The sequence below is a fragment of the Pipistrellus kuhlii genome, unplaced genomic scaffold (genome assembly GCF_014108245.1).
Source record: "Pipistrellus kuhlii isolate mPipKuh1 unplaced genomic scaffold, mPipKuh1.p scaffold_m20_p_18, whole genome shotgun sequence".
Taxonomy (NCBI): Eukaryota; Metazoa; Chordata; class Mammalia; order Chiroptera; family Vespertilionidae; genus Pipistrellus; species Pipistrellus kuhlii.
This window is the reverse complement of record NW_023425493.1, coordinates 14,670,282-14,694,803: the sequence shown is the minus strand read 5'-3', so window position 1 is coordinate 14,694,803 and position 24,522 is coordinate 14,670,282. Positions and strand designations below refer to the sequence as shown.

Sequence of the window (24,522 nt, the reverse complement as noted above, 5' to 3'; positions counted from 1 at the left end):
CAGCCTTCTTATCTATACTTTTATAATTTCTGAATCATCTCTTAACTCTAAGCACTCTTTACTGTATTTTTCAAATACTGTGATCTGTTATTTTAATTTGTATTATTAATTCTCAAGCCTAAATGTCTTTAACCCAAAAATGTGAAGAAAAAAATAGTTTCAAAAAAAGAATGTGACATAGAATGGATATGATTTGGGATTAAATACTGCTAGCTTGTTATAATTTGTTAAAGAATGAACTTTGCTATCAATTAAGTTCACTTAAAATTTCCACTAAATGGAGTAAGAAATAATTTTGACTTAAATTCCCACTCTTCATCATCACTCTAAATAGGTGGTTGAGGTTCTGTGGGCCTTTTCATTTATAGAGGAAAAAGAAACATCTGCTAATTCAATCACAGACAGAAATATTAAAATGGTAAATTCATAACATATGAACAATGGTTTGATTCACAGTCACTGTGTTGACAGTTTAATCATTAAATTTATATGTGATGTGCCTGTGTACTATCCCAATGACCTTTGCTATTGTTGTTGTTCTAAATATCTTCTAGCGCCTCCAGTTTTCATACAAGAACCGGCTGACGTGTCTATGGAAATTGGTTCAAATGTGACTTTACCTTGCTATGTCCAGGGCTATCCAGCACCAAAGATTAAGTGGTGGAGATTAGACAACATGCCGATCTTCTCAAGACCCTTTTCAGTGAGTTCCATCCGCCAACTAAGAACAGGAGCTCTCTTTATTTCAAGTAGGTTAAAGGAAATATATTTTTATTCAAGTATGTACATAGAGACTATACATTCATGTTTTATGCATAGGTGTTGCTAAGTTTAAAATAATGAATTAACCTTGCCAACCCAATGGTGTTGGCTGCATTTTACTTTAAACTAGTATTGGACTCTTATATTTAGGAATTGTCATAAATGAATGATATTATTTAAATGTATGTCATACCAGAAAGGCTCAAGAAGCAATATGACTTCCACATAACTCGTTCCCTATTGCAAATAGAGCCTCCTGGGTTTCTGGGTGGATAAGCGATCACATTTTGACTCCTGGAGCAACTATTGTAGAGAAAGTTAAACTATTACTGGTAGTTAGTGAATGTTAATTATTTTGGCAAACAAAAAACAAAAAACACATAACCACATGCATAGGGATCCTATACCCTATGGAAACTTCTTTTTTTTTTTTTTAATTATCTAACTAATATTTTAAAAAATATATTTTATTGATTTTTTTACAGAGAGGAAGAAAGAGGGATAGAGAGTTAGAAGCATCGATGAGAGAGAATCATCGATCAGCTGCCTCCTGCACACCCCCCACTGGGGATGTGCCCGCAACCAAGGTACAAGTCCTTGACCGGAATTGAACCTGGGACCCTTCAGTCTGCAGACATACGCTCCATCCACTGAGCCAAACTGGTTTCGGCTATGGAAACTGCTTGGTTAAAAGCTACATCTATCTGGAGCAAAAGATTAGAATAAAATGTCAAATACTTCAAAAGACCTATCTGTGAACTATTAAGCATTCTGCTGTTTACAAACACTGTGTACTTTCTAAAATAGATGATTTGGATAGTGGCCCCAAAGGAGTAACAACATTTAGAAGATCAAGTGGTTTTTTAAAAAGTTATTGCACGTTTCAAGTATTTTGTATCAAGCCTCCAATAGTTGCTTTCCAGGTTTAGTACCAATATGAAATGTGCATTAGCCACTTAAACTTTCGAATACAAGTACAACTGTCTAATTACAAGTGTTTAAGTGTTCTGCTCTGTACCAGGCTCTGTGGTGAAAACAGACATCAAATATGGGGCCCCTAACCTAGGCATTTTACAATCCACCATCTGAGAGGATGGCCACGGAAGTGCCTACCGAGAGATGCTCACTGGGTTGGGTCACATTGTGCGTGATGAAATGTGCAGGTGAAAAAAATGCCTTTATTGAGATTGAAAAGAGAGGCTCCTCCCCTTGCCCCGCCCCGATCTTCATAGGCAAGAAAATACTGCTTCAGAAAACTCCTGTACAGGATAGGAGGAGAGATGAGAGAGAGGGAGGAGGCTCATGTAGTTATCCAGATAGGGTGATGATGGGATGAGAAGCAGGCCAGAGGGAAACAAATTAGACCCACAAACAACTCAATTAGAGGAAATGAAAGGACAAGGAGAATCAAAGAGGACAATGTATCATATTGACCAATGAGTTCCCAGTTGTCCAAATTAAATCATCGGGCAGGAAACTAGTGATTAGTAGTATGTGGCATTTCTGTACAAATTAGTCCAAGAGTTGATAATATAAAAAATACCTTGCCTAGAAGCAATGTATGCTTTATTAGTCAGCTATTTGGCTATGTTGTCCTTTGCAAATGGAGGTTTGCTGCGGTTGAGGATGGGCACTGCCTGAGTTTCCCCAGTACTCTTTGGCTGTCAGTATGCTTTCAGTTCACAGAGGAGTAGAATTGGTATCACTGCTCTTTACTTGAGAGGTAGTGGGGCTATTAATAATGGAAAGCTACATTGTTCTGTGTCAAAACGTTATCAACAGATGAAGCTGAGCTTATTTTGTCGTGATCCTTGTCAAGATGACAGTCATTCCCCTATTTAAAATCTTCTCTTGCCTCTTCTATATTGCTCACAGGACAAAACCACACTCTTTATAAGGCACCAGCTACCTCTTCAGGTTCAGTCTCCTGACTGTATCCACACAGCCTATAACCCAAGGGTCCTCACCCTAGTCCCCTAAAACCCTCTAATTAAAAATATTTTGTAATATCCCTTTTATTATCCTGAAAAATGCCATATATTTTATCTCTACTACATTATAAAAATAATTTTAATATCCAAAATGCAGCACAAAAGAAAATAAAGGAAAGCAATTGTATTACAATGATAGGCATTTCAATTACTATGTGAATATGCTGGTAATATGTATACAATATGCATACACATTTATATACATCGCCATGAATGTGACAGCTTAAATGTAGACTGATACAGGAGTATGGGATTGATGACTCAGCAACTCTAAACTGGTGAAGTGATTTCCTCAAATGGTGAATAATTCTTTAAAAAATATATATATTTTGTTGATTTTTTTTTTTAACAGAGAGGAAGGGAGAAGGATAGAGAGTTAGAAACATTGATCAGCTGCCTCCTGCACACTCCCTTTTGGGGATGTGCCCACAACCAAGGTACAAAATCCCTTGACCGGAATCAAACCTGGAACCCTTCAGTCCACAGGCTGACGCTCTATCCACTAAGCCAAACCAGTCATGGCGGTGGATAATTCTTGCTAAAGTACCTTTTTCCTCCTGCTCACACAGAATTAGATTGTAGGCTTAGACTATAATTATAAACAAAGTCTTCAAATCCATGAGTTTCCTGTTGGACTTTCAGAAGTCTTGCTGGACTTGGGATAGTTATTCCTTTTGTGAATCCGCTCCATGCCTTAGCTCCCTAGTGTTTGACCACTAACGCCAACCAACTCCTTCATTCATTGGGCCACTAAGGAAATCTCTCCTACAACCTCCAGAATGCCCCCAGGGAGGTGGTGCAGCTTCCCATTCTTTGAATAGACCTTCATTTTTTAAGTCGTGTTCTTGCCTTTGCAGCCCATTGGGTTTGGACTGCCCTCCCTCTACTCTACCTGCTGTTTAAGGTACAGCTGTGTTAGGCCTTCCTTCACTGGCCCCCCTGGCCATCATCAGTCACTCCCCTCTCTGCTCCCACAGCTCATTTGGAACTCATATTACAGCACGAATCATGCTGTTGTATAAATGTTGGCTGCTGTGTATGTCTCCTCCCCTAGAATGGGAACGACCGGAAGTCAGTAGCATCTTATCCACCCCCAGCTCTCAGCCCTGTGGCTAGCACATAATTGAGGCTCCAGGGATGGTTTTGAATGAATAAATGATCTCTTATTTTTAGACTTATGGGCAAGTGATAAAGGAACCTACATCTGTGAAGCTGAAAACCAGTTTGGAAAGATCCAGTCCCAGACAACAGTAACAGTGACAGGACTCGGTAAGATCTATTAACTGTTTAGACACCACACTCTTCAAGAATCATCAGACTTCATTTGCTATATCATCTCTTCCCTGTACCACTCTTATATTTTAGAGAAACAGATGAATATCTGATTACTAGATTAACCTTCCCTCCCCCATTGTATTTCATATTTCATAAGGTGTTAGAACTGAAAAGAATCTTAGGGATCATTTGCTCCAAAGCTCCCCATCTTTCATGTGAAGGAATGAAGGTCAATTTCGATAAATTGATTTAAGTCTAAATACAAATACACATACACATGCACACACATAGTAGGGGAGTTCTTTTCATTTACCTTTTGCAGATTTATTATTTTAGCTCTCATGGAGTTATTTTTGTGTATGATATAAAATAAGAATATAATATAGTAGATTTCTAAGTAGTAAGACATGTGTTTCAATTTCTTTTATTGCATATTCTCTTCCCATTGATTAAAATGCTCCTTTGGTCACATGCTGAATTTGTATGCCTGCCTTTATTCCTTGGGACACTATTTATGCACAAGTTCCACATTGTTTTTATTGTAGTGGTTACTGTGATTTTTCAATCTGTCAGTGCATGCTCCTCATCCATACACTTTCATATATTTTTCTTTGTGAATCTCCCTTTACTCATCTACATGTACATGTCCAAGTAGAATCTTTTATGGATTTTGCTTTGACTTATATCAAATTTACTCATTGATTTCTAGAAAAGGACATCTTGACAATACTTCCTAACCATGTCATCTCAGGGAGTCCCTTTTATTTGCTCTAGCAAATGACAGCCCCCTCACCAATCTCATCCCTTTTTCAATAAGTTTTCCCTTCTCCAATAAGTCCTCTTCATGTTTTTCAGAAGGAAATCTTATCAATCGCGACAGCATGGGTTGAGATGGAGAATATTATGCTAAGTGAAACATGTCAGACAGAGAAAGACACATACCATGTGATTTCTCTTCTTTGTGGAATCTAATGGACATAATAAACAAATAAACAAAATAGAAACAGATTATTAGTATTTCCTGAAAGTGGTTCTGGTGATTCTTCTTTTCTATTTATAAATGCTTTCAGCCACTCTCCATTTGTCTGTTGAAAACTTTGCCAACTTCTCAGGTTGACATTTCTGGCCATCCTTGCCATAGATATATTCTTTTTTACTTTCTTTGTACTAATACCTGTCCTCTTGCTGTTCTCTCAGCTTTGAAGGGCCCTGTGTCTCTATTTTCTAGTTCATACCCATTTACATGTTTAAATTTTTCCTGAAAAGTTATTTTTAAGATACCTTAATGAGTAGGCATATTGGCCTATAAAAGAGTTTGCCTTCCTTTGGGTAAAAGAGAGTTCTTAGCGCCTGTGCTCTCTCTGACTCAGTTGCTCCACTCATTGGAATCAGCCCTTCAGTGACCAGTGTAATCGAAGGACAGCAGCTTACTTTGCCTTGTGCTTTGTTGGCTGGGAATCCCATTCCAGAACGCCGGTGGACTAAGAATTCAGCCATGGTAAGAACATTTTAAACACATGCACTCACCTTCTAATTTTCCTGAGTGAGAGGCAGTGTAGTCCAACCACTGAAATTTCAATTTGATAAATATGCAAAAAATATATTTTGTAAGTGCACCAAAACCTTTCTTCAGTATTAACATGTTCATCCAATTCATATGACTGTGGAATTAATAAGATGGAGAAATAGTCAGTAATGTAATTTTTATAATTTTGCATTAAATTTAATAAAATACATTATTTTTCAGAATTTGTGGAAACTTAAACAGGTCTGACTTTATTAATAAAATATTTATTAATTATTTTATATACTTCCTTGTAAGACAATGCAATACTAATATTCACATGAATATTCTTCCATTTTATATATTAATATTTATTATTAACTTTAAACATTATATATTTTATTGTGAACTATTATAAGGCGGGAATCTACTTTGTGTCAATGTTTTTTAGGGTATGCCTTTTAATTATGAAAGGATGGGAAAGATTTTCTCATTTCTGTGATTTCTTCTGTAACATGCTATCTATATGCTATCTATGGCAATACACTTCCACCTAATTCATAGCATTTTTCTTCCATTTTCCAGAGCAGTTAGACTCACTCTCTTCTTGAAGTACCAATAAGAAGTGATTGAGTCCATGGACTAGGTTTATATTTGCATAAAACCTGAGAAAATGCGTATACCGCATAAGAAATACCCTCATTACATAGGATGATACTGTTTGAGCACTAAGGTCCCCTGTGATGAAGCAGAATGCATAAATGCTAAGGAGTAAGGAGGTGACTGTTTTGGCAGCAGAAAACATTGCCGGCCTCTGTGTCACTCTTCCAGTCTCATACATTGCCCTTTAATATTTGCAGCTATCACTGAAAAGGGTGGATGTTGAGAGCAAGTGCCCATTGAATAAGTGGCTATTGGCCAAAATAAAAATATCGAATGGCTTGCAAGTGATCATAAGGACTTCTTGCAAAGGAACAAATTAATCCAAAAGTAAAAAATATAAAGGGAATGGGGGTCCTAAGTAATAATAAAAATTACAGAAAACAGCAAACAAGCAGCATCTCTGTCTTTTCCCTCCTTTTTCCAGTGTGTGCACAGTTCTCATGGATGTTAATTGGTATCATGGTTGGTGGTAGATCAGCATGACATACAATTGACACTACCCTTGGTAACACTTTTGCTCAGTATTTTTCACTTAAGGATGTTAAAATATTTTGCTATTTTACAAAACATCTAATGACCCAGTTGAAAAAGTGCAGATTCCATTTTGGCTTAGGCAACATTGCCTTTTTTCATTAAAAATTGATTTTTTTCTTTTTCTTTAAGTTGGTCCAAAATCCTTACATCACCGTTCGCAGTGATGGGAGTCTCCATATTGAAAGAGTTCGCCTTCAGGATGGAGGTGAATATACTTGTGTGGCCAGTAACGTTGCTGGAACCATTAACAAAACGACCACTGTGGATGTGCATGGTAAGAGACACACCCTTGTCATTCTTTCCAAACCACAGTCAAAGCTGGGTTCATAGAGTTCAATCAAAGAATTCTGTTCCTCCAGTTAAAACAAGGAGAACTCTTTCCTGATTGTCAATGTTAATTTGAAAAAAAAAAAAAAAAAAAAAAAGCAAAGAAAAAAAAAAGCAGCTTTATTTTTTGAATAATATTTACATGGTTCAGGCTGTTTCCACATGATCCTTTCCTATATACACAGAAAGACATTGAGGTATTGAGATTCGTCTAGCTGCGTTTGGCCAACGGCTTTTGAAAGAGGTTTATTAATTGATAAAAGTGAACTCAGTTCTCAAAGAGTTACGTTTAAAAATACATTTTAGTTTCAGGCAAGCTGAATTTATCATACTGTCTAAATTGCCTTTTCTTTTTGGATTGTGAAACAAGCATGTCCTTCCTAATGACCCCTTTGTGTGTTAGCTAGCAATGACCTCGGCTTCTCTAAAGGTCACTGCATGTGCTCCAAACAAGCTTTTATTTTTGCATTTTAAATAACAGTCACAAGTAAGCAAATCCAGAAGCTAGCTTTTTCCACTCATGACTAACAGTTACCAACTTTTTACATCTCGATAAATAAGTGACAGCTTCATAGTGTAAGATACTGTCCCAACTTTTTTTTTTTTTTTTGGTCTATTCTCTTTAAAGACTTTGCAACATTGCTTTTTTGTAAAGTGTGGCCTTACAAAAGAGTTCTGTGTACACAGATGAAAGTATCACAGGACATTTATTTTAATGTTAATTCAGTCTTTCTTCGGGACATAAATTGGAGACTTCACTAATTTCCAAGTTTTGCTTGGTCTCTTGAAATTTTCAGTGGAGGCAGACCATCTTCTTTTAAAACGATCTTATTTTTAAACATTTGTTTTAATGTATTTAATTACAGTTGACACTCAATATTATATTAATTTCAGATATGCAGCAATGGTTAGATATTTATAGAGCATCTTTTTAAAAACTATCTGTTTCTCATTGAAAATAGCCCCTTCCACCTTCTCAGTCTTATACCAATTTTCACAGACATGAGCTATTCTTAAAGAAATATTATTTTGAAGAAATACTAAGTTAACACTAAATTACTTATAGTCTGAATAAACATATATATATGGAGAAAGAAAGAGAGAATTGGATATAATTGTGTTGAACTGTTTTCAAAGATCAGTTCATATATTTCCTGGAGAGTGTTTATGGACTGGTTTGAGAATCCAGTGTAGAAGTACATTCTTGTCATCTCCCTTTGGCTTCTATCCACTGCCCAGAAGATGGTGTTGAGAAGGATTCTGAGGCACATTTTCACTTGGGCACAATTAGTTTTTCGTTGTCTGTCAGGTCAGAGGAGTGGGAAGAAGACAGATAAACAAATGATAGTTTATCCTAATGCAATAAGTTTTAACAAGTAAAAAGGTAAAAATGTCATTTTGAACATCATTTCATCCATATTAGTCCAAAACGAGTAACTGATTTAGCCAATAAGGTTAAAGAAACATCAGCCAGCCATTTGACTTTAACTGAACCAAGCATCCATTTAACCCACAGATTTGTCTTTGAGTTGGATGTGATACAAAATCTCAGGATCTGTGTTTATGTTAAGGAGCACTGCCGCTCTTTCATCACTTATAAGAATACTCACTAAAGACACTCCATCAGTTCTTAAGAGAATGAGCTAATGAATGTAAATATAAATGCACACTAAAATGAGAAATAAACCATTTGCTTGTCATGTTGATTTACATAGATTGACAATCTGGAAAGGAACAGCCCTTCCATACTCGGATGACATCAGATTTGAAAACATTGCCTAAATTCGCTACTTTCCTTCATAGCTGTCAAAGTCAATATGGATTTAGGGATATGGCTTATTCCATGTGGCCACAAAATGACAGCACAGTTGAAAGCTGACTAATCCATGATGATCCTGGAAATTCCATTTCTTGCTTTAGAGAGTAGCCTGACATTCTCGGGGATTTGCTGCCAATTCTTTAGGAATAAATTATCTAAAGAATAAACCCAGCCCTCGGAAAATATGAGTATGTAGCAAAGCTAATCGAAGCCTTCCAAGGAAGTTTTTGCACTGAGGTCTCGGATATCTCTTGTTCTGATAAATTTCTTCTGCATGGTAGCTGTGATAATTCTAGAAAAATCTGACTTAAAGACAAGAGACACAGTGAGGTTTTGAGCTCATCTCATCTTCCCATGGGAAGGAAAGCAAATGCTTGGTATTGTTGTTGTTTTTATTGTGTTTCTTGCACCAGGTTAGGAACTTTTATGTATGGAAGATTTTTTAAATAATATATTTTATTAATTTTTTACAGAGAGAAAGGGAGAAGGATAGAGAGCTAGAAACATCGATGAGAGAGAAACATCGACCAGCTGCCTCCTGCACACCTCCTACTGGGGATGTGCTCGCAACCAATGTACATGCCCTTGACCAGAATCGCATGGTCCGACACTCTATCCACTGAACCAAACCGGTCTTGGCAATGTATGGAAGATTTTTAAATCCAATTCATTACTTTGCGAACATTGAATATCGGCAGCTTTTATAGGCAAGTTGGTTATGATTAATGGAGATAAACACACAGCATGGAATGATGGGCATGCTTCCTTTTCCTTTTGCTTCTACTCATATAATGTTAATTCTTCAGTTGTCTACTCAAGTCAAAATATGTATTATTCTTAAAAACATTGACTTAGAATCCTTTATTTTAGTCTTTTAAATGTAAACTCCTAAGCCTTTCAAGTTTTGCTGTTGAGTTCCTTTTAATTAAATCCGGTTTTTCCAGGTTAAATGTGGTAGCTCTCTCAGTGTGGTTCTTGGGTATAGACAGAAATTTAATGTGTAGTGTCTAAGGAGCCCATTTCTGCCCTCACCGGTTTAGCTCCGTGGGTAGAGTGTCAGCCTGCAGGTTCGATTCTAGTCAAGGGCATGTACCTTGGTTGTGGGCACATCCTCAGTAGGGGGTGTGCAAGAGGCAGCTGATTGATGTTTCTCTCTCATCGATGTTTCTAACTCTCTATTCCTCTCCCTTCCTCGCTGTAAAATCAATTATATATATTTAAAAATAGCCCATTTCCCCGGAGGTAGGCTTATGTCAGCTCACTGCAGCCTAATGGGCAATAGGCAATAATGAAAGAGAGGTGGTGCTCAATGTGCAATGCTTAGGATGTAATTTTATCTTGAGTTTCCATGGGGGAAAAAGGTTTGCTCAGTCCTCTCTTATTTTTGTTAGAAAAGTCAACTTATTACACATAAGTTATTACTTTATTTTAAACTTCTATTAAATGTTTCAGATCAAAACTGTTGTATTTGCTTTTTTTAAAAAAAATTACACTCCCTTACGAATTACCCTATGTTTCTATCAGAAAATTTTGTCTTTGCTAATTTTTACAAATAGTCAAGATATTCTAAAAATGTTCAACTTGAAAGCAATAGCACTAAACAAGAGGACAGATGCTCAGATTCTGAATATTGCTTTCCTTTTTTCAGTTCTGCCAACCATTCAGCATGGGCAGCAGATACTCAGCACAATTGAAGGCATCCCAGTAACTCTACCTTGCAAAGCCAGTGGCATTCCCAAGCCAGCTATCACCTGGTCCAAGGTAAACGGCACCTCGAGTGATGTTTGTTCGTGTTACGAGCTCTACCAATATTGTCAGCCATCCACGCAACTTGTGACTGTCCCATAAGACCTTATAAAAAGGAAGATCTGTGCAGTCATACCACTTGGAAGGACCCTGAAATGTTCTTAGCACACTCACCTACCTGGTGTTTGGATGGTGTTCACAACACGACAGGGAACACTCACAGAGCACCATCTGCGTGCCCTGGTCGCAGGTCTCATTTTACCCCTTGCCACTTCCCCGAAGCCCTTTTCACGTCAGCGCATCTCTGTGGACAGCTCTGTGCCCTCCGCTGGGGCCACATGTCCTGAAGGTTCCTTCCTGGTATTTGGACTCAGGGCTTTCTCCAAGGCCACTCCACCCACCAAGAGGCGATCAGGAAGTGCAGTGGGAATAACTCACAGGTGTCCTACATAAATCCCTCACTTCTCATCCATCAGAAGAGTCTTTCTGAAATGCACCCCCTCCAGTTCCTCAGAGGGTCCCCCGCACAGTGAAGCGTCTCCGCCCAGCCACAGCAGAAAGAGCGGGAAGCCCTTTGTTAGCTCTCTGTCCTTCTGTGCTTCCCTCCAGCCCTTAGGGGTCACGTCCCTAGTAACCTTGCTGCCCCCACATCTTTGCCCCAGACTCTCCTCTTCCGGGAAGACACATGTAAAAGCCCATCTATTCCTCCTCTATATCCCTGTCCTGAAATTGTACGGCTTTTACTTGTGTTCTTGCGGTGAGGAAAAACTCATTTACTGAGGATGTCCTTCCCACCTTTGAACAGCCTATTTTCTGTAAGTTAATTTTCACTTGGCAGATATAAAGTAATATAAAATGATGGCATAATAATGAAATGTGCCACTTGTATTATTACTGCTGCACCAAAGTACTTTGCCACACCATCTGATGTTATGCATTTAAAAAACACACATCTGAAATATAGAGAAGTTGGTGTTGACCTCAGTTAAAAAAAAAAAAAAGTTGATTTCTGCATTTGGACGCTAAGGTACAACGGTGAAGCTGATCCCCAACTGTTCAGAGTCTGCTACCGAGTAGAAGGGTAGGGCATTTTTCACAAAAATATAACGTGGAAATATTCTTTCCAGGCCGGACTCTGTACTGAGATCAAGCCCAGAGGTTCAGCATCTGAGCTCCTGAGACTGCCTGCTGGGGATCCATGCCAGCTCTCCCAGGGACTGACTGTGACTCCATACTGCCCCCTAGCTGTAACGTGGGGGTTGTGAGAGTTCCTATTCCTAAGGCTTTTGTGAGAGCAAAAATAGTTAATTGATGAGAAGTGCTCAAAACTGTGCCTAGCTTAGCATGGGCACTGTCCCTTCCCTTACTGTCAGCGTTCTGGAGTGAGAGGGGCATAGTTTGACACGAAGAACTACCACCTTTGCTTTATTTGTTTAATCTTTCTTACAAATAACTTTCTTCCAATCAGCATGTGTGTGTTTTAATCTTGTGTTCCCCCCCCTCCCCTCCGAGAATTTTTTTCTTCCTCTTCCAGACATGAAGTCACTCTTTATTATCTTAAAAATACTTCGCCCTGGATTGTGTTTTTGCAGAAAGGCGAGCTGATTTCCACCAGCAATGCTAAGTTTTCCGCGGGGGCTGATGGGAGCTTGTATGTGGTGTCACCTGGGGGCGAGGAGAGTGGGGAGTATGTCTGCACCGCCACCAATGCCGCCGGCTACGCCAAAAGGAAAGTGCAGCTGACCGTCTATGGTGAGTGCTGGGGGAGGAATGTCTTTCCCTGATAAAGATACCAGAAGGCTATGCCCTAAAGTGAACTAGGCACCCAGGTTTATATCTCTTTTTTTTAAATATTTTTTTTTATTGATTTCAGGGAGAAAGGGAAAGGGAGAGAGAGAAACATCAGTGATAAAAGAGAATCATTGATTGGCTGCCTCCTGCATGCCCCACACCCGAGGGTCGAGCTGGCAAGTGGGGCATGTGTCCTGACTGGGAATTGAATTGGGACTTCCTGGTTCATAGGTCGATGTTCAACCACTGAACTATGCAAGTTGGGCCCCTCCCCCAGGTTTATATTTCTTACTGCCAACCAGCATCTCCCCTATTCAGATTCTGATGTAGAGAGAGAGTGGTTGTGTGGCCTTTTGGAAACATGTTGTGGTTTTGTCTTAAGGAATATGCTCATTGCACCCAACCCTCCTCAGAAATGCCAGTTCCTTAAAACGCCATGGAAGCCAAGCTTGAGCTGTGTCTTGCTTAGCGCTCCGCCTTCAGGGGTTCCTTTTGCAGATGGCAGACTCCTAGAGGGCATGTCAGCTGACCTCTCCATGGTCAGGGAAGAGCTTAAAAAGGGAAACTTTCTATTCATTTTCCTTTCAGCTCTGACAATCCATGCATTTCTTTCTGAGAAATTGTAGATGTGCCCCCAAACCTTTGACATAAGCTGTGTCTTTTTTGTAAATGATTTAAGAATAGATGCAGTCCGCATTGTATTGTAAATGGGATGTGTTCCATGTACCATTTCCCTTCCGAAACATGCATTTACTTTAGTAAGGCCCAGAGTGTTTGGAGATCAGAGAGGCGTGTCCCACGATAAGCCTGTTGAGATCGCCGCCCTGGCTGGGGAAGAGGTGACCCTCCCCTGCGAAGTGAGGAGCTCGCCCCCACCCATCATCACCTGGGCCAAGGAGAGCCAGCTCATCTCGCCGTTCTCTCCCAGGTAGGAGGCCCAGGATGCATTGCAACCCACGGTAACAGTGTCGCAGGGCAGAGGGGTGCACCTCTTCCTCTTCTCAGTTGTTTCAAAAGACAACTTGCATTTGAGGTAAATCACATCTACATGTGAGCCTGTAGAAACTAGATAGGCCTTCTAGATCATTCTTTAGTATCTGAAACACTAACACTCAGCTATAACATAATTTTCCACAGGTGCATCTGACAAGGTGGCTATTTTTTTAAAATATATATATTTTATCGATTTTTTACAGAGAGGAAGAGAGAGGGATAGAGAGCTAGAAACATCGATGAGAGAGACATCTATCAGCTGCCTCCTGCACACCTCCTACTGGGGATGTGCTGGCAACCAATGTACATGCCCTTGACCGGAATCGAACCTGGGACCTTTCAGTCTGCAGATCGACATCCGCTGAGCCAAACTGGTGGTTATTAAAACGGAGCCTGTTTGTACAGAGATTCATGAATGCACAAAGCTCATATTACACATAGATTCCATTTATCCCACTGGAGAATAAAACACAATACAGATGTTTAGGATTTGATTTTTATTGGTTGGTTTTATAAAACTCTTGTTGATTAAACCCTTGTACAAATAAAGGCCCACGGAGACAGTATCCTATATAATAAGAGAGGAATATGCTAATTGTCCGTTACACCTTGAGGCGTAATGACCATTGGCCTAAAGAGCAGGTCTCGGACCAGCAAGAGGGTGGGGCAGCCAAGTGCAAGCAGGGGGCAAAAAGCTACAGGAAGGGGCAGGGCAGCAAGCTCTGATGGGAGGGGCTACAGGAGGGTGGCAGAGAGCTACTGGCACACGGATTTGTGCGTAGGGCTAGTAGTATTTGATAAGCTCAGTGTCATGGGAAGCAGAATGCCAGAGCCTTTAACAGCACAGCCTTTGTTGCCATGCAGATGTTAAATTTACCTCTGCCACTTAAAGCTTGCCTGCGACTTTTGGCAGTTTTTCCGCTGGATCTCTTTGTGCCTCAGATTTGTTGTTTATAAAATGGGGATAATACTTCCCTGAAAAATTATATAAGATAATGTCTATTCCACACTCCTTGTCTCTAGTTCTAAAAAATGAGAGCAGTACTATTTTAATTCAATATTATGCCAAAAGTTACTGGTGGAATAAGAATTATAGCCTTTTGCTATTGTCTATTATACTTATTGATACATAGTTATGAAGATATAAATTCATGCTACTGTAGTTTTGCTTCTAATGAGAGAAAAGATAAGCAAGAAGAACTTGGCATAATTTTACTATTTCTTTGAAGAAATAGTTGCTTTGAGTAGTTTCTAATAAAAGAAACACCTTATAGATAAAAGTTGCAGTTGAAGTTTCATTGTTCCCTTCCTTAATCTCTTCTTTCTTCCCAGGGTAAGCACTGCTGTAGACTTGGTGTGCATCCTACACCTGCATAGTATAGAATATAATATTGTTTTCTGTGTTTGATTTTTATTTTATTTTAGAGTGAGAGACAGAGATAGAGATAGAGATAGAGATAGAGAGAGAGAGAGAGAGAGAGAGAGAGAGAGAGAGAGAGAAACATAGATGTGAGAGAGAAACACTGATCAGTTGCCACCCACAAATGCCCTATTCAGGGATGTGACTCACAACCTGGGTATGTGCCCTGACCAGGAATCAAAACCTCCACCTTCTGGTGTTGAGGATGGCACTCCATACTCTAACCAACTGAGCCACTCTGGCCAGGCCCTGTATTTTAAATGTTGTTTTGAGTGTTTTTCATTTGCCACTGTAACATGTTATATATTATTATATATTATTATATTAATAATATTATATATTAATTTAATGTCAACCCATTTTTATACATATAGATTTAGTTTATTTAACTTAACTACCATATGTATTTTCTATATTTTGTATATACCTTTCCCTATTTATGGACATGCATGTTCTTGTTTGCTTTTCTTTTCTTTCCTTTTTTCTTTTTCTTTTTAAAATTTATTTTAGTTTTACAAACAAGACTTTTCAGTGACTATCTTTTTATATGTCTCTCTATATACACTTGCATGTGTTTCTTTACGCCCTGTACCTAGCACTACAGTTTCCAGGCAGAAGGAATTCCTGTTTTCAGCTTTGTAGACGTGGCTGAATTGCTCTCCAAAGGGGTAGTACTAGTTAGCTCTCCCACCAATAGGATCTAGCTGTACCTGTTTCCATATTATAATTAATGCTTACACATCTTTGCCAGTCAGATGGCTGTACAGTGATGTCTTGCCTCTGTCTCAGTTTCTTGGGACTGACTTCCCAGGAGCCCAGAATGCTCCCACTTGCTCGTTAGCCATTGGTGTTATCTAAGAATTGCCTCTTTTAAACACCCTGCACCGTTCTCGGTGACTTATCTGTTTCTTGTTGAATGTGCAAATTGGGCCTTTGTTCTTACTGACATTCCTTTGTTTGTTGTCTCTGTTTTTTAGTACAATGAATAGAATAAAGTTTTTAGTTTAGTTAATATAATAAAGTTTTTATATGTGGGTCTGGTTCACCCAACTTATGTTTCTATAGGAGGAATATATTCAAAATGCACATGTCCCTTCTCTTGCCTTGATTTTAGCACACTAAATTTTTAAATAAATTTGTATAAATAGAATAAAGTATTCAAAATACATCAATTTACTAAAATATACATTTGCTTTGTGTACCTGCAGCTTGATAAACCAGAGATGTGCAGTTACTTGATGATTTCAGACCATTAGATTAGGTTTAAAAGAAAATGAAAACTGATTTTGTATTTGCAAGCACATCATACAAGACTACACAAGATAATTATGCACCTAAGCTGGCTTTTAAGCTGTACAAAAAGACATTAGAGCTGGGAAAACAGTTTCGAAACCTGCTTGCAGAGTAGTAATTCCACAGTGCTTAGGGGGGTATTGAAATTCTTGTGTTCTGTAGTCAGCTATGTGGTTTATTTCTTTCAGACACACATTCCTCCCTTCTGGCTCCATGAAGATCACAGAGGCCCGCGTGTCAGACAGTGGCATGTATCTTTGCGTTGCCACAAACATTGCCGGGAATGTGACTCAGTCAGTTAAATTAAGTGTTCACGGTGAGTTCTGAAATGAAGGCGTACTGGCCTCGGGGAGCTCCATCTTCCTAGTTTCTTTGATAAGTAGCTTCCAAATTGTACATAGAATAATTAGAGAGAAAATTTTTTTTTTTAAATCTGAGATGTGATTTTCTTTCACCGACTCTGAAAAGTATATCTGCCACCTGTAAACAACTCTCCCCCTTTCCCTTTCCCTCAAATGAACAATATTAAATTTTTGGATCTCAATTGTATTTGATGTCTACAGTGACTTTTGACTACTTTTAAAAGCAGTAATAAAAATGTATTCAGACTGGTGGCTTTTTGAAGTGAATGTGAGTTCTCAAGAAATAATTTAATAGTAGTTAAATAGTCATTTTCACTATTCCAAGAGTTCAGTAACTGAAAACAATCTGCTTCCTAGATTTTTGACTACTTTAAAACTAATTAGCCTACTTTATTGCCTCAATTTATCATAGTCTGTTCAATTATTCATTAAACCAAAGCATACTCACTGGTAGCAAGTACATAGCTAAGCCAGGCCTTGTGTAGGTGCTGGGTATTCAAACAGAAGAAATTTTCTCAGATAGTATCGACTTGATTTCACTCTCAGATTAGTTACTACATTAGTATCCTATTGGTCCTGGGATTTGAAATCCAATGAGAGTTCTCCATCTACTAGTCCTAGGGCACTAGGCATGTTACCATACCGCTCTCGTCTTTAGTTTTCTCCTTCATGAAATAATGACAATAATACTATCAAACTTATAGGCTTCTTGTTAGTAACAATCTATAGAAAGTATTATTTAAATATTAAGTTTAAAAAAAAGGACAGATGAGTGTGTTATTTTTAGGGGGATAAGGTATATGAATCCTGATTATATCCTTATGGGTCTCTTTGATTCTATAGCACATATTGCATGTATGTGGAACCCAATAATACATGCCAGTGCTTTGGTAAGTTATCTCATTTAAATTTCTATGGGAGGGTAAGTAAAGAGAAATAATGGAGACTTGATCTTGATTTTCTTCTCGAAATTAGCAGAGCCCTTTATGAGAACATTGTCTTACTGTCTGGCTCAAGCTTCAAGAGAACAAAAATTAAGAATATTTAGAGAGAAATGCTTTTTGTTTTAGTCTCTTATGGAAATGATCTCGATTACCTTTTAATAGGGTTTTATACCTTAAATTATTTACAGATTAAAGGAAACCTAATGACAAAATTTTTAAGTGCTTGCTCTCCCTCAAGTTTAGAACAAGGCATTATGCATGTATTATGTCCCATAGTCCTTGCAGCGCATTGATGTGGAAGAGGTTATTTTGTCTGGCTTAGGAAATAAGCAGGCCTTGGGAAATTGACCAGCTCACCCTAGAGCAGTGGTTGGCAAACTCATTAGTCAACAGAGCCAAATATCAACAGTCCAACGATCGAAATTTCTTTTGAGAGCCAAGTTTTTTAAACTTAAACTTCTTCTAACGCCACTTCTTCAAAATAGACTCACCCAGGCCGTGGTATTTTGTGGAAGAGTCACACTAAAGGGGCCAAAGAGCCGCCTGTGGCTCACGAGCCGCAGTTTGCTGACCCCAGAGCACAGAGTTAGTAAGTGGCCGGAGCCTAGGTCCACATGCTGAAGTTATTCCAGTCTGTCATCCTGCCTCTTGGTAAGGGGCTCTCACTTAAAGTGAGAAAAGGAAGGGAATTTTTAAAAATTGAATTATGGATACTCAGTTGTTGTTTCCAGTTCCTCCAAAGATACAGCGTGGCCCTAAACTTCTGAAAGTCCAAGTTGGCCAAAGAGTGGACATTCCGTGCAATGCTCAAGGGACGCCTCTTCCTGTCATCACCTGGTTTAAGGGTGGAAGCGCTGTGCTGGTTGATGGAGTCCAGCATGTTAGCCATTCAGGTGGAACGTTAAGCATCAACCAAGCCATGCTCTCAGATGCCGGAGTATACACATGTGTTGCTGCTAACATAGCAGGCAGCGATGAAACAGAGATAACACTCCACGTCCAAGGTGATTTGGGGCATAGAGAGATATGTATATGGTGGGGGTTGGGAGTGTGAGACAATGGCTGGTGACTACATATAAAATATATAATCCTGGATAGTCTTGGGTCACTTTCAGAAGATTTCTATACATGACTCTTTACTCAACTTTGAAAGGAGAACCATTCTAGAAAGAAATGAAACCCTGCTCTTACTAAACCTCCATTTTTGTATGTTTACCTTTGAAAATGAAATTGCCATGAATGATGTAGATCACATGTGTCAAACACAAGGCCCGCGGGCCAAATCCGTCCCGCCAGGCCTTGCAATGTGGCCCGCACCGCGTTGTCATCACTGCACTCCGCTGCGTTTCCATCACAGTGACAGTTTATGACTGTTCAGTAAACCATTCGGCCCGCGATTTAGGCTGGATTTTAGATTTTGGCCCCTTCTCTGATTGAGTTCGACACCCCTAATGTAGATGATGGCATCAGTCCCAGATCATGCCCCGCCCACTCTCTTTGGTTTGGGAGAAATTTGGGGCAGAGTGAGTTGGAGTGGTAGGGTGTGCTCAGTATTGATCCCTAGAAAATCTAGTTCCACGGTTTGCTGTAATGATGTTGGCCTTGTTTAGAGAGTTTGATTGTTCCTTCAAGCTACAAATATTTATCCAGCTCCTACCAAGTGTCTGTCTTGTTTTTGGCAGTAGGAGAAAGTCATGAAAAAGGCAAATGAGCTGTTCCACTGTGAATAGGCATAGAGCAAGCAAACAAATAAATGGATCATCTAAGTGCTTGGTGGAAAATTAAAATAGGGTGATGCTCCTAGCAGTTGGCTACATTAGGTTGGATTGTCAGGTAGTCCTCCTGTGAGGAGGTGATATTTAAAGTAAGATCTTGTTGACTCTAAGGAACCAGCCATGTGGAAATCAGGGTGAAGAACATTCCTGGTCAGGGAGAATACCAATGCAAAGGCAAGAAGGAAAGATAAGTAGGTATCGAACTTAGCATGGTCCTTAGTACTTTGTCCAAGTCTGAAATAATACATGTGTTTTTCTAATAGAACCACCTACACTGGAAGATCTGGAACCTCCATATAACACCCCATTCCAAGAAAGAGTGGCCAATCAGCGCATTGCATTTCCATGTCCTGCGAAAGGTGTGTACCACTCAGACATATGGGCATTGGTGCAATGTCAACTTGTTTCTTCTATACTGAGCCCACATCAATCCCTAAAATCCCATTTGTAAGTCCTTGTTATAATATCTGGGCATAATATTGTAGAAACTAACCTCTCTTTCAAATAACAGCTATTTGAATAGGAGTTTTTCCCTCTCAGGTATTTTATTTTCTTCATTGAAAAGACCTTCTGCTCTTTCACACTTGCCTCATTTAGTATGTTTTCCATATAGTTCTTGCTCTTTCCCATTACTTCACATCTCTATTCTATCAGGCCTATTTAAAATATGAATTGTAAAGCATTTTATTACATCACTTATGCAGTCTATTTCGTTGAGCAATCTTTGTGTTTATTCCTTTGACTAGAGGCCCAGCACACGAAATTCATGCACTGGTACAGTCCCTAGGCCTGGGCTACAATCAGGGCCATCTTCCCCAGCTGCCTACAGCTGGCCCTGCTCCCTTCCTCCACCCACTCCTGTTCCTCGTTCGTCGGGTGATTGGACCCTGCCAGCTGGGGGGAGGAACGGAGAGGTCAGCCATTCTCACCTGCTCGCCAGCCTCACCCCCACTGTGGGTAACCCTCTATGTGTGGCCTGGTGCTGCCCATATCCCCCGCCATCCACCCCTGGTTTCCCGTTCACCATCAGGGGATGGGAGCCTGCTGGCTGGGGAAAAGGATAGAAAGGTGGTCAATGCACCTCATTGTGACTGGTCGAGCAGTCGTTCTGGTCGTTCCAGCATTAGGGTCAATTTTCATATTATCCTTTTATTATATAGGATAGTATCTTATTTTACCTCTTCTTTTATTTTCAACCAACAACTCCTTATATATCTAGTCTATTTGATTAATATAGTTTTTCCCACTAAGCGCCATGTCTCACAAGAAAATGCTTTTCTTACTGTCATCTGAACGTCTTGATAAAAGTAACTCTGATCAGACTCTACACTAGAGATTATAGGTCTCTTAAGACTAATCAAGAATTAGAGGTACCCGTGCCAGGGGAAATTATCTGGAAAGTAGCATGCAATTTAGGGTAGAAATTATTTCCTCCTAGTATACTGGATCTTTAATAGTGATTACTAATTTTGTTGTAAAATATCACAAGGCTTTAATTCCTTTTTTAGGTACTCCCAAACCAACCATCAAATGGTTACGGAATGGTAGAGAGCTAACAGGCAGAGAGGCCGGTATTTCTATCTTGGACGAAGGCACCATGTTGGTTATTGCTTCTGTTACACCACATGACAATGGAGAGTACATCTGTGTCGTAGTCAATGAAGCTGGGACCACAGAAAAAAAATACAACCTCAAAGTCCATGGTAAATACAGATAAAAATGCTAAAAATCACATAATTGAATATGTGATATTTTTAAATTATTATATATGTTATTCTCTCAGTGTAGTGTTATGTAATGTGAATAGAAATGTTATCAAACAAAACTGGTGATCTGGTTGTATTTATTGATTGATTTGATTAAAACATGATTTTTTATTGTAACTATTATTTTTTTAAATTTTTATTGAATTTATTGGGGTGACATTGGTTAATAGAATTATGTAGGTTTCAGGTGTATAGTTCTATAATACATCATTTGTATATTGTGTTATGCATTTACCACCTAAGTCGAGTCTCCTTCCATCCCATTTATTTCTCCCTTTACCCTCTCCTACCCCTCACCCTCCTTTCCCTCTAGTAATCACCATACTGTTTCTGTGTGTCTGTTTATTTTCTTTACTTAATCTCTTCACCTATATCATTCAAAATTCAAATGGTAGAAAACTATATATAGTCAAAAGTGCCACGACCAGGAGCTGAGTCATCTACTAATCCTCTCTAGGACCAAAGAAAGTCCATTAGCTTTATATGTACGCGTGTGTATCTCCCAGAGATATTTATACATATGCAAAGAAATGTATATACATTTTTGTCCTCATTTTATTTTAATTTTTGGATAATCCTCACCTGAGAACATTTTTCCCATCAATTTCTAGAAAGAGTGGAAAGAAGGGGGGTCGGGGGAAGAGAGAGAAAGACAGAGACATTTATTGCCTGCCTCCCACATATGTCCTGACTGGGGCCAAGAAATAATCCCACAACCCAGTTATGTGCCCTTTACCTGGAATCGAACCTCAGCACCATCCGGGCCGGGCCAACACTCTAACCACTGAACACATGGCAGGACTGTCCTCATTTTCTTTCTTTCTTTCTTTCTTTCTTTATTTTTATGTATTTATATTTTAAATATATTTTTATTGATTTCAAGAGGAAGGGCGAGGGAAAGAGAGAGAGAAACATTAATGATGAGAGAGAATTATTGATTAGCTGCCTCCTGCATGCCCCTTACTGGAGATTAAGCCCACAACCTGAGCATGTGCCCTTGATTAGAATCAAAGCTGGGACCCTTCAGTTCACAGGCCGACACTCTCTCCACTGAGCCAAACCAGCTAGGGCTATCCTCATTTCATATCCACTACTCTTCACCTTGTCTGTATTGCTAAAACAATCTATCTTTGAGATTATTCAATATTTCCAACCCTTATTTATACCTACACTTTATGGCTATGCCATTATTTACTTAGCCTTCCTCTATTAATAATGAACATTTAGATTACCGGTTTTTTGCTATTATAAGTAACACTTCAATGAAAATCTTGTACTTTTGTCATTTTGTCAAAGCTGCGTACCTTTTAAAATTTGATGGATATTGGCTTCCATAGACCCTGGGCCATATTCACTTATATCAGGAAAGTAATGAGGCCCACTTGACTTAATTAAGACACTAGTGATTTGTATTTTAAGTGATTTGTAGAATAAATAGGTTCTCCCTTCAATTTATCCTGAAGTGTATCCTCAGTTCAAAACTCTGAAAAAGAAAAAAATTCAATAAGGATTGCTTATCATCAATACATTGGTCAAGACTTTTCATTTTCTATTAAGGCATGTGCTTACAATATGACCAGCTGGTTTGAAAGCACAAATCTGATAGAATTTGCTTACGAAAGGCCTGAACAAAGAAACTTTATAAGTAATATTAAAAGGGTATGTAGCTATGACTCCTCTCTTTTTGCAGTTCCTCCAGTAATTAAAGATAAAGAACAAGTAACCAATGTGTCCGTGTTGGTCAATCAGCTGACCAATCTCTTCTGTGAAGTTGAAGGTACTCCCTCTCCCATCATCACGTGGTACAAAGACGATGTCCAGGTAAGTGGAGACATCCAAATATTCCTCATTTCTTACCTCTGAAAGACATCATTCAGATGAGACTTTCTTCTTAATAATACTATGAAAACTTTACTTGCATTTTTGATGATGCATCCTAATTGGGATTGGAAATGACACTGAGCATTTTGGCCCTTCAAGGTGACTGAAAGCAGCACTATTCAGATTGTGAACAACGGGAAGATATTAAAGCTTTTCAAAGCCACTCCAAAGGATGCAGGAAGATACTCCTGCAAAGCAATCAATGTTGCAGGCTCCTCTCAGAAGTACTTTAACATCGATGTGCTGGGTAAGGAAAACATTTTTTTAAAAAAAACACTACAAATAGATGCATTTCTTACATACGAGAGCTGACTGAAAGAGTAAGAAGAAAAATAAATTGATAGGACAGATATCTGCCTGTCACTCTACCGTTATTTTTATCATTAATATTTGTTGAACAGAACCCTATTGTATGGAGATTTAAAAGATATTATTATTTATCACACAGAGACATCTATGGGTTTTTGGTACTATCTTATACATAAAATAGTAAATTGCAACACTTGTCAATTTCTGCAGTTAGATGGGCAGGAAGTTCTCTGGGTAGTTACTGTGTAGGATGAGGCAGAGTAAGTACCATTCGTGTTGTCGACATCTCCTGAAGTTACGAGGTTGTATTTGAACTTAGATGGAAAATATACCTTCCCCTGCATACTAATTAATTTGTGTAACTAAATCACCTCAGCTCTGATTCTAATTAATGGGGGAGAATTCTGAGAACAGGTAATAACTGTAATAAATTGGGTAAGAAAACATTTTTAATTTTTTAACAATAATCATAAATTTAAAATTTTATAATTTAGTGTGTGAAATTATATTTGCCAATTTGAGTTTACCTAGAGATTGCATGACTTCCTCTCTTCTCAGTATTTTGCTCACCAAAATGGGCATGTGATTTATAAGTCTGGGGTGGGAAGTAGGAATGATGCTACATTTAAATTACCATACAAATATAAAATTAAAAATATAAAATTAACCTTTCTCACTAAACTTCTCAAAGTCTGAAGTACTTTGCATTTCCTGTACCAACATTACCATTATTATATTTAAGTATAGGCTATACAATCTAACTAATATTTTCTGCCATTAGTCTTATTGGCATCATTTCTCTTGGCATTTGCTTTGAATTTTGTCTGTGCCGAGGACTCCCACATTTTTATCTCCAGCTCAGACTTCTCTGGCACGGTGAACTGAGTGGTCTCAACGAATGTCTGTTCTGGTCGCCTGTGGTGATTCCTGTCATAGTGACCAGTATCTCCACCCATCCCCTCACTTCTGGCAGAACCTGGTACTCCTTCCTACCCCTGTCTCCCCTCCTCCTTAAACCTACATCCTCTTAAGTCTATTTCCTAATTCCATGTTAAATTATTTACTCCTTTCTATTTCCATTGTGAATGTATCATTTATAAGCTGCGTTAATGCCATATAATAGCCTCCTAACTCACCCCAATATCTACTCTTCACCATGGGAATCCACTCTTTATGTAACAGCCAGCATGGTTTTAAAACACAAATCTGATCATACCCCTCCCCTGCTGAGACCCTCTAGCAGCTGGAGGTTAAACCCTTCATTTCCCTGAAGATGAAGAACCAGACACCCTAGCACAGTGGTCGGCAAACCGTGACTCGCGAGCCACACGCAGCTCTTTGGCCCCTTGATTGTGGCTCTTCCACAA

General features: G+C 38.9%; 1 protein-coding gene across 3 annotated transcripts in view; it reads left to right on the top strand.

The window, feature by feature from the left end:
* HMCN1 (hemicentin 1) overlaps positions 1-24,522 on the top strand; it is a 349,616-nt gene that overhangs the window by 180,251 nt on the left and 144,843 nt on the right. For all 3 annotated transcript variants that reach the window (XR_006741944.1, XM_045583144.1, XM_036442229.2), the window contains exons 16-28: positions 555-749; positions 3,927-4,022; positions 5,399-5,526; positions 6,859-7,003; positions 10,524-10,636; positions 12,214-12,373; positions 13,172-13,340; positions 16,307-16,434; positions 18,156-18,428; positions 19,463-19,558; positions 20,708-20,902; positions 22,656-22,786; positions 22,946-23,093. Coding sequence is in view for 2 of the 3 variants with exons in the window: in XM_045583144.1 (XP_045439100.1) it covers positions 555-749; positions 3,927-4,022; positions 5,399-5,526; positions 6,859-7,003; positions 10,524-10,636; positions 12,214-12,373; positions 13,172-13,340; positions 16,307-16,434; positions 18,156-18,428; positions 19,463-19,558; positions 20,708-20,902; positions 22,656-22,786; positions 22,946-23,093 (1,977 nt within the window). In the remaining variant the exon portion in view is untranslated. The remainder of the gene's footprint in view (positions 1-554; positions 750-3,926; positions 4,023-5,398; positions 5,527-6,858; positions 7,004-10,523; positions 10,637-12,213; positions 12,374-13,171; positions 13,341-16,306; positions 16,435-18,155; positions 18,429-19,462; positions 19,559-20,707; positions 20,903-22,655; positions 22,787-22,945; positions 23,094-24,522) is intronic.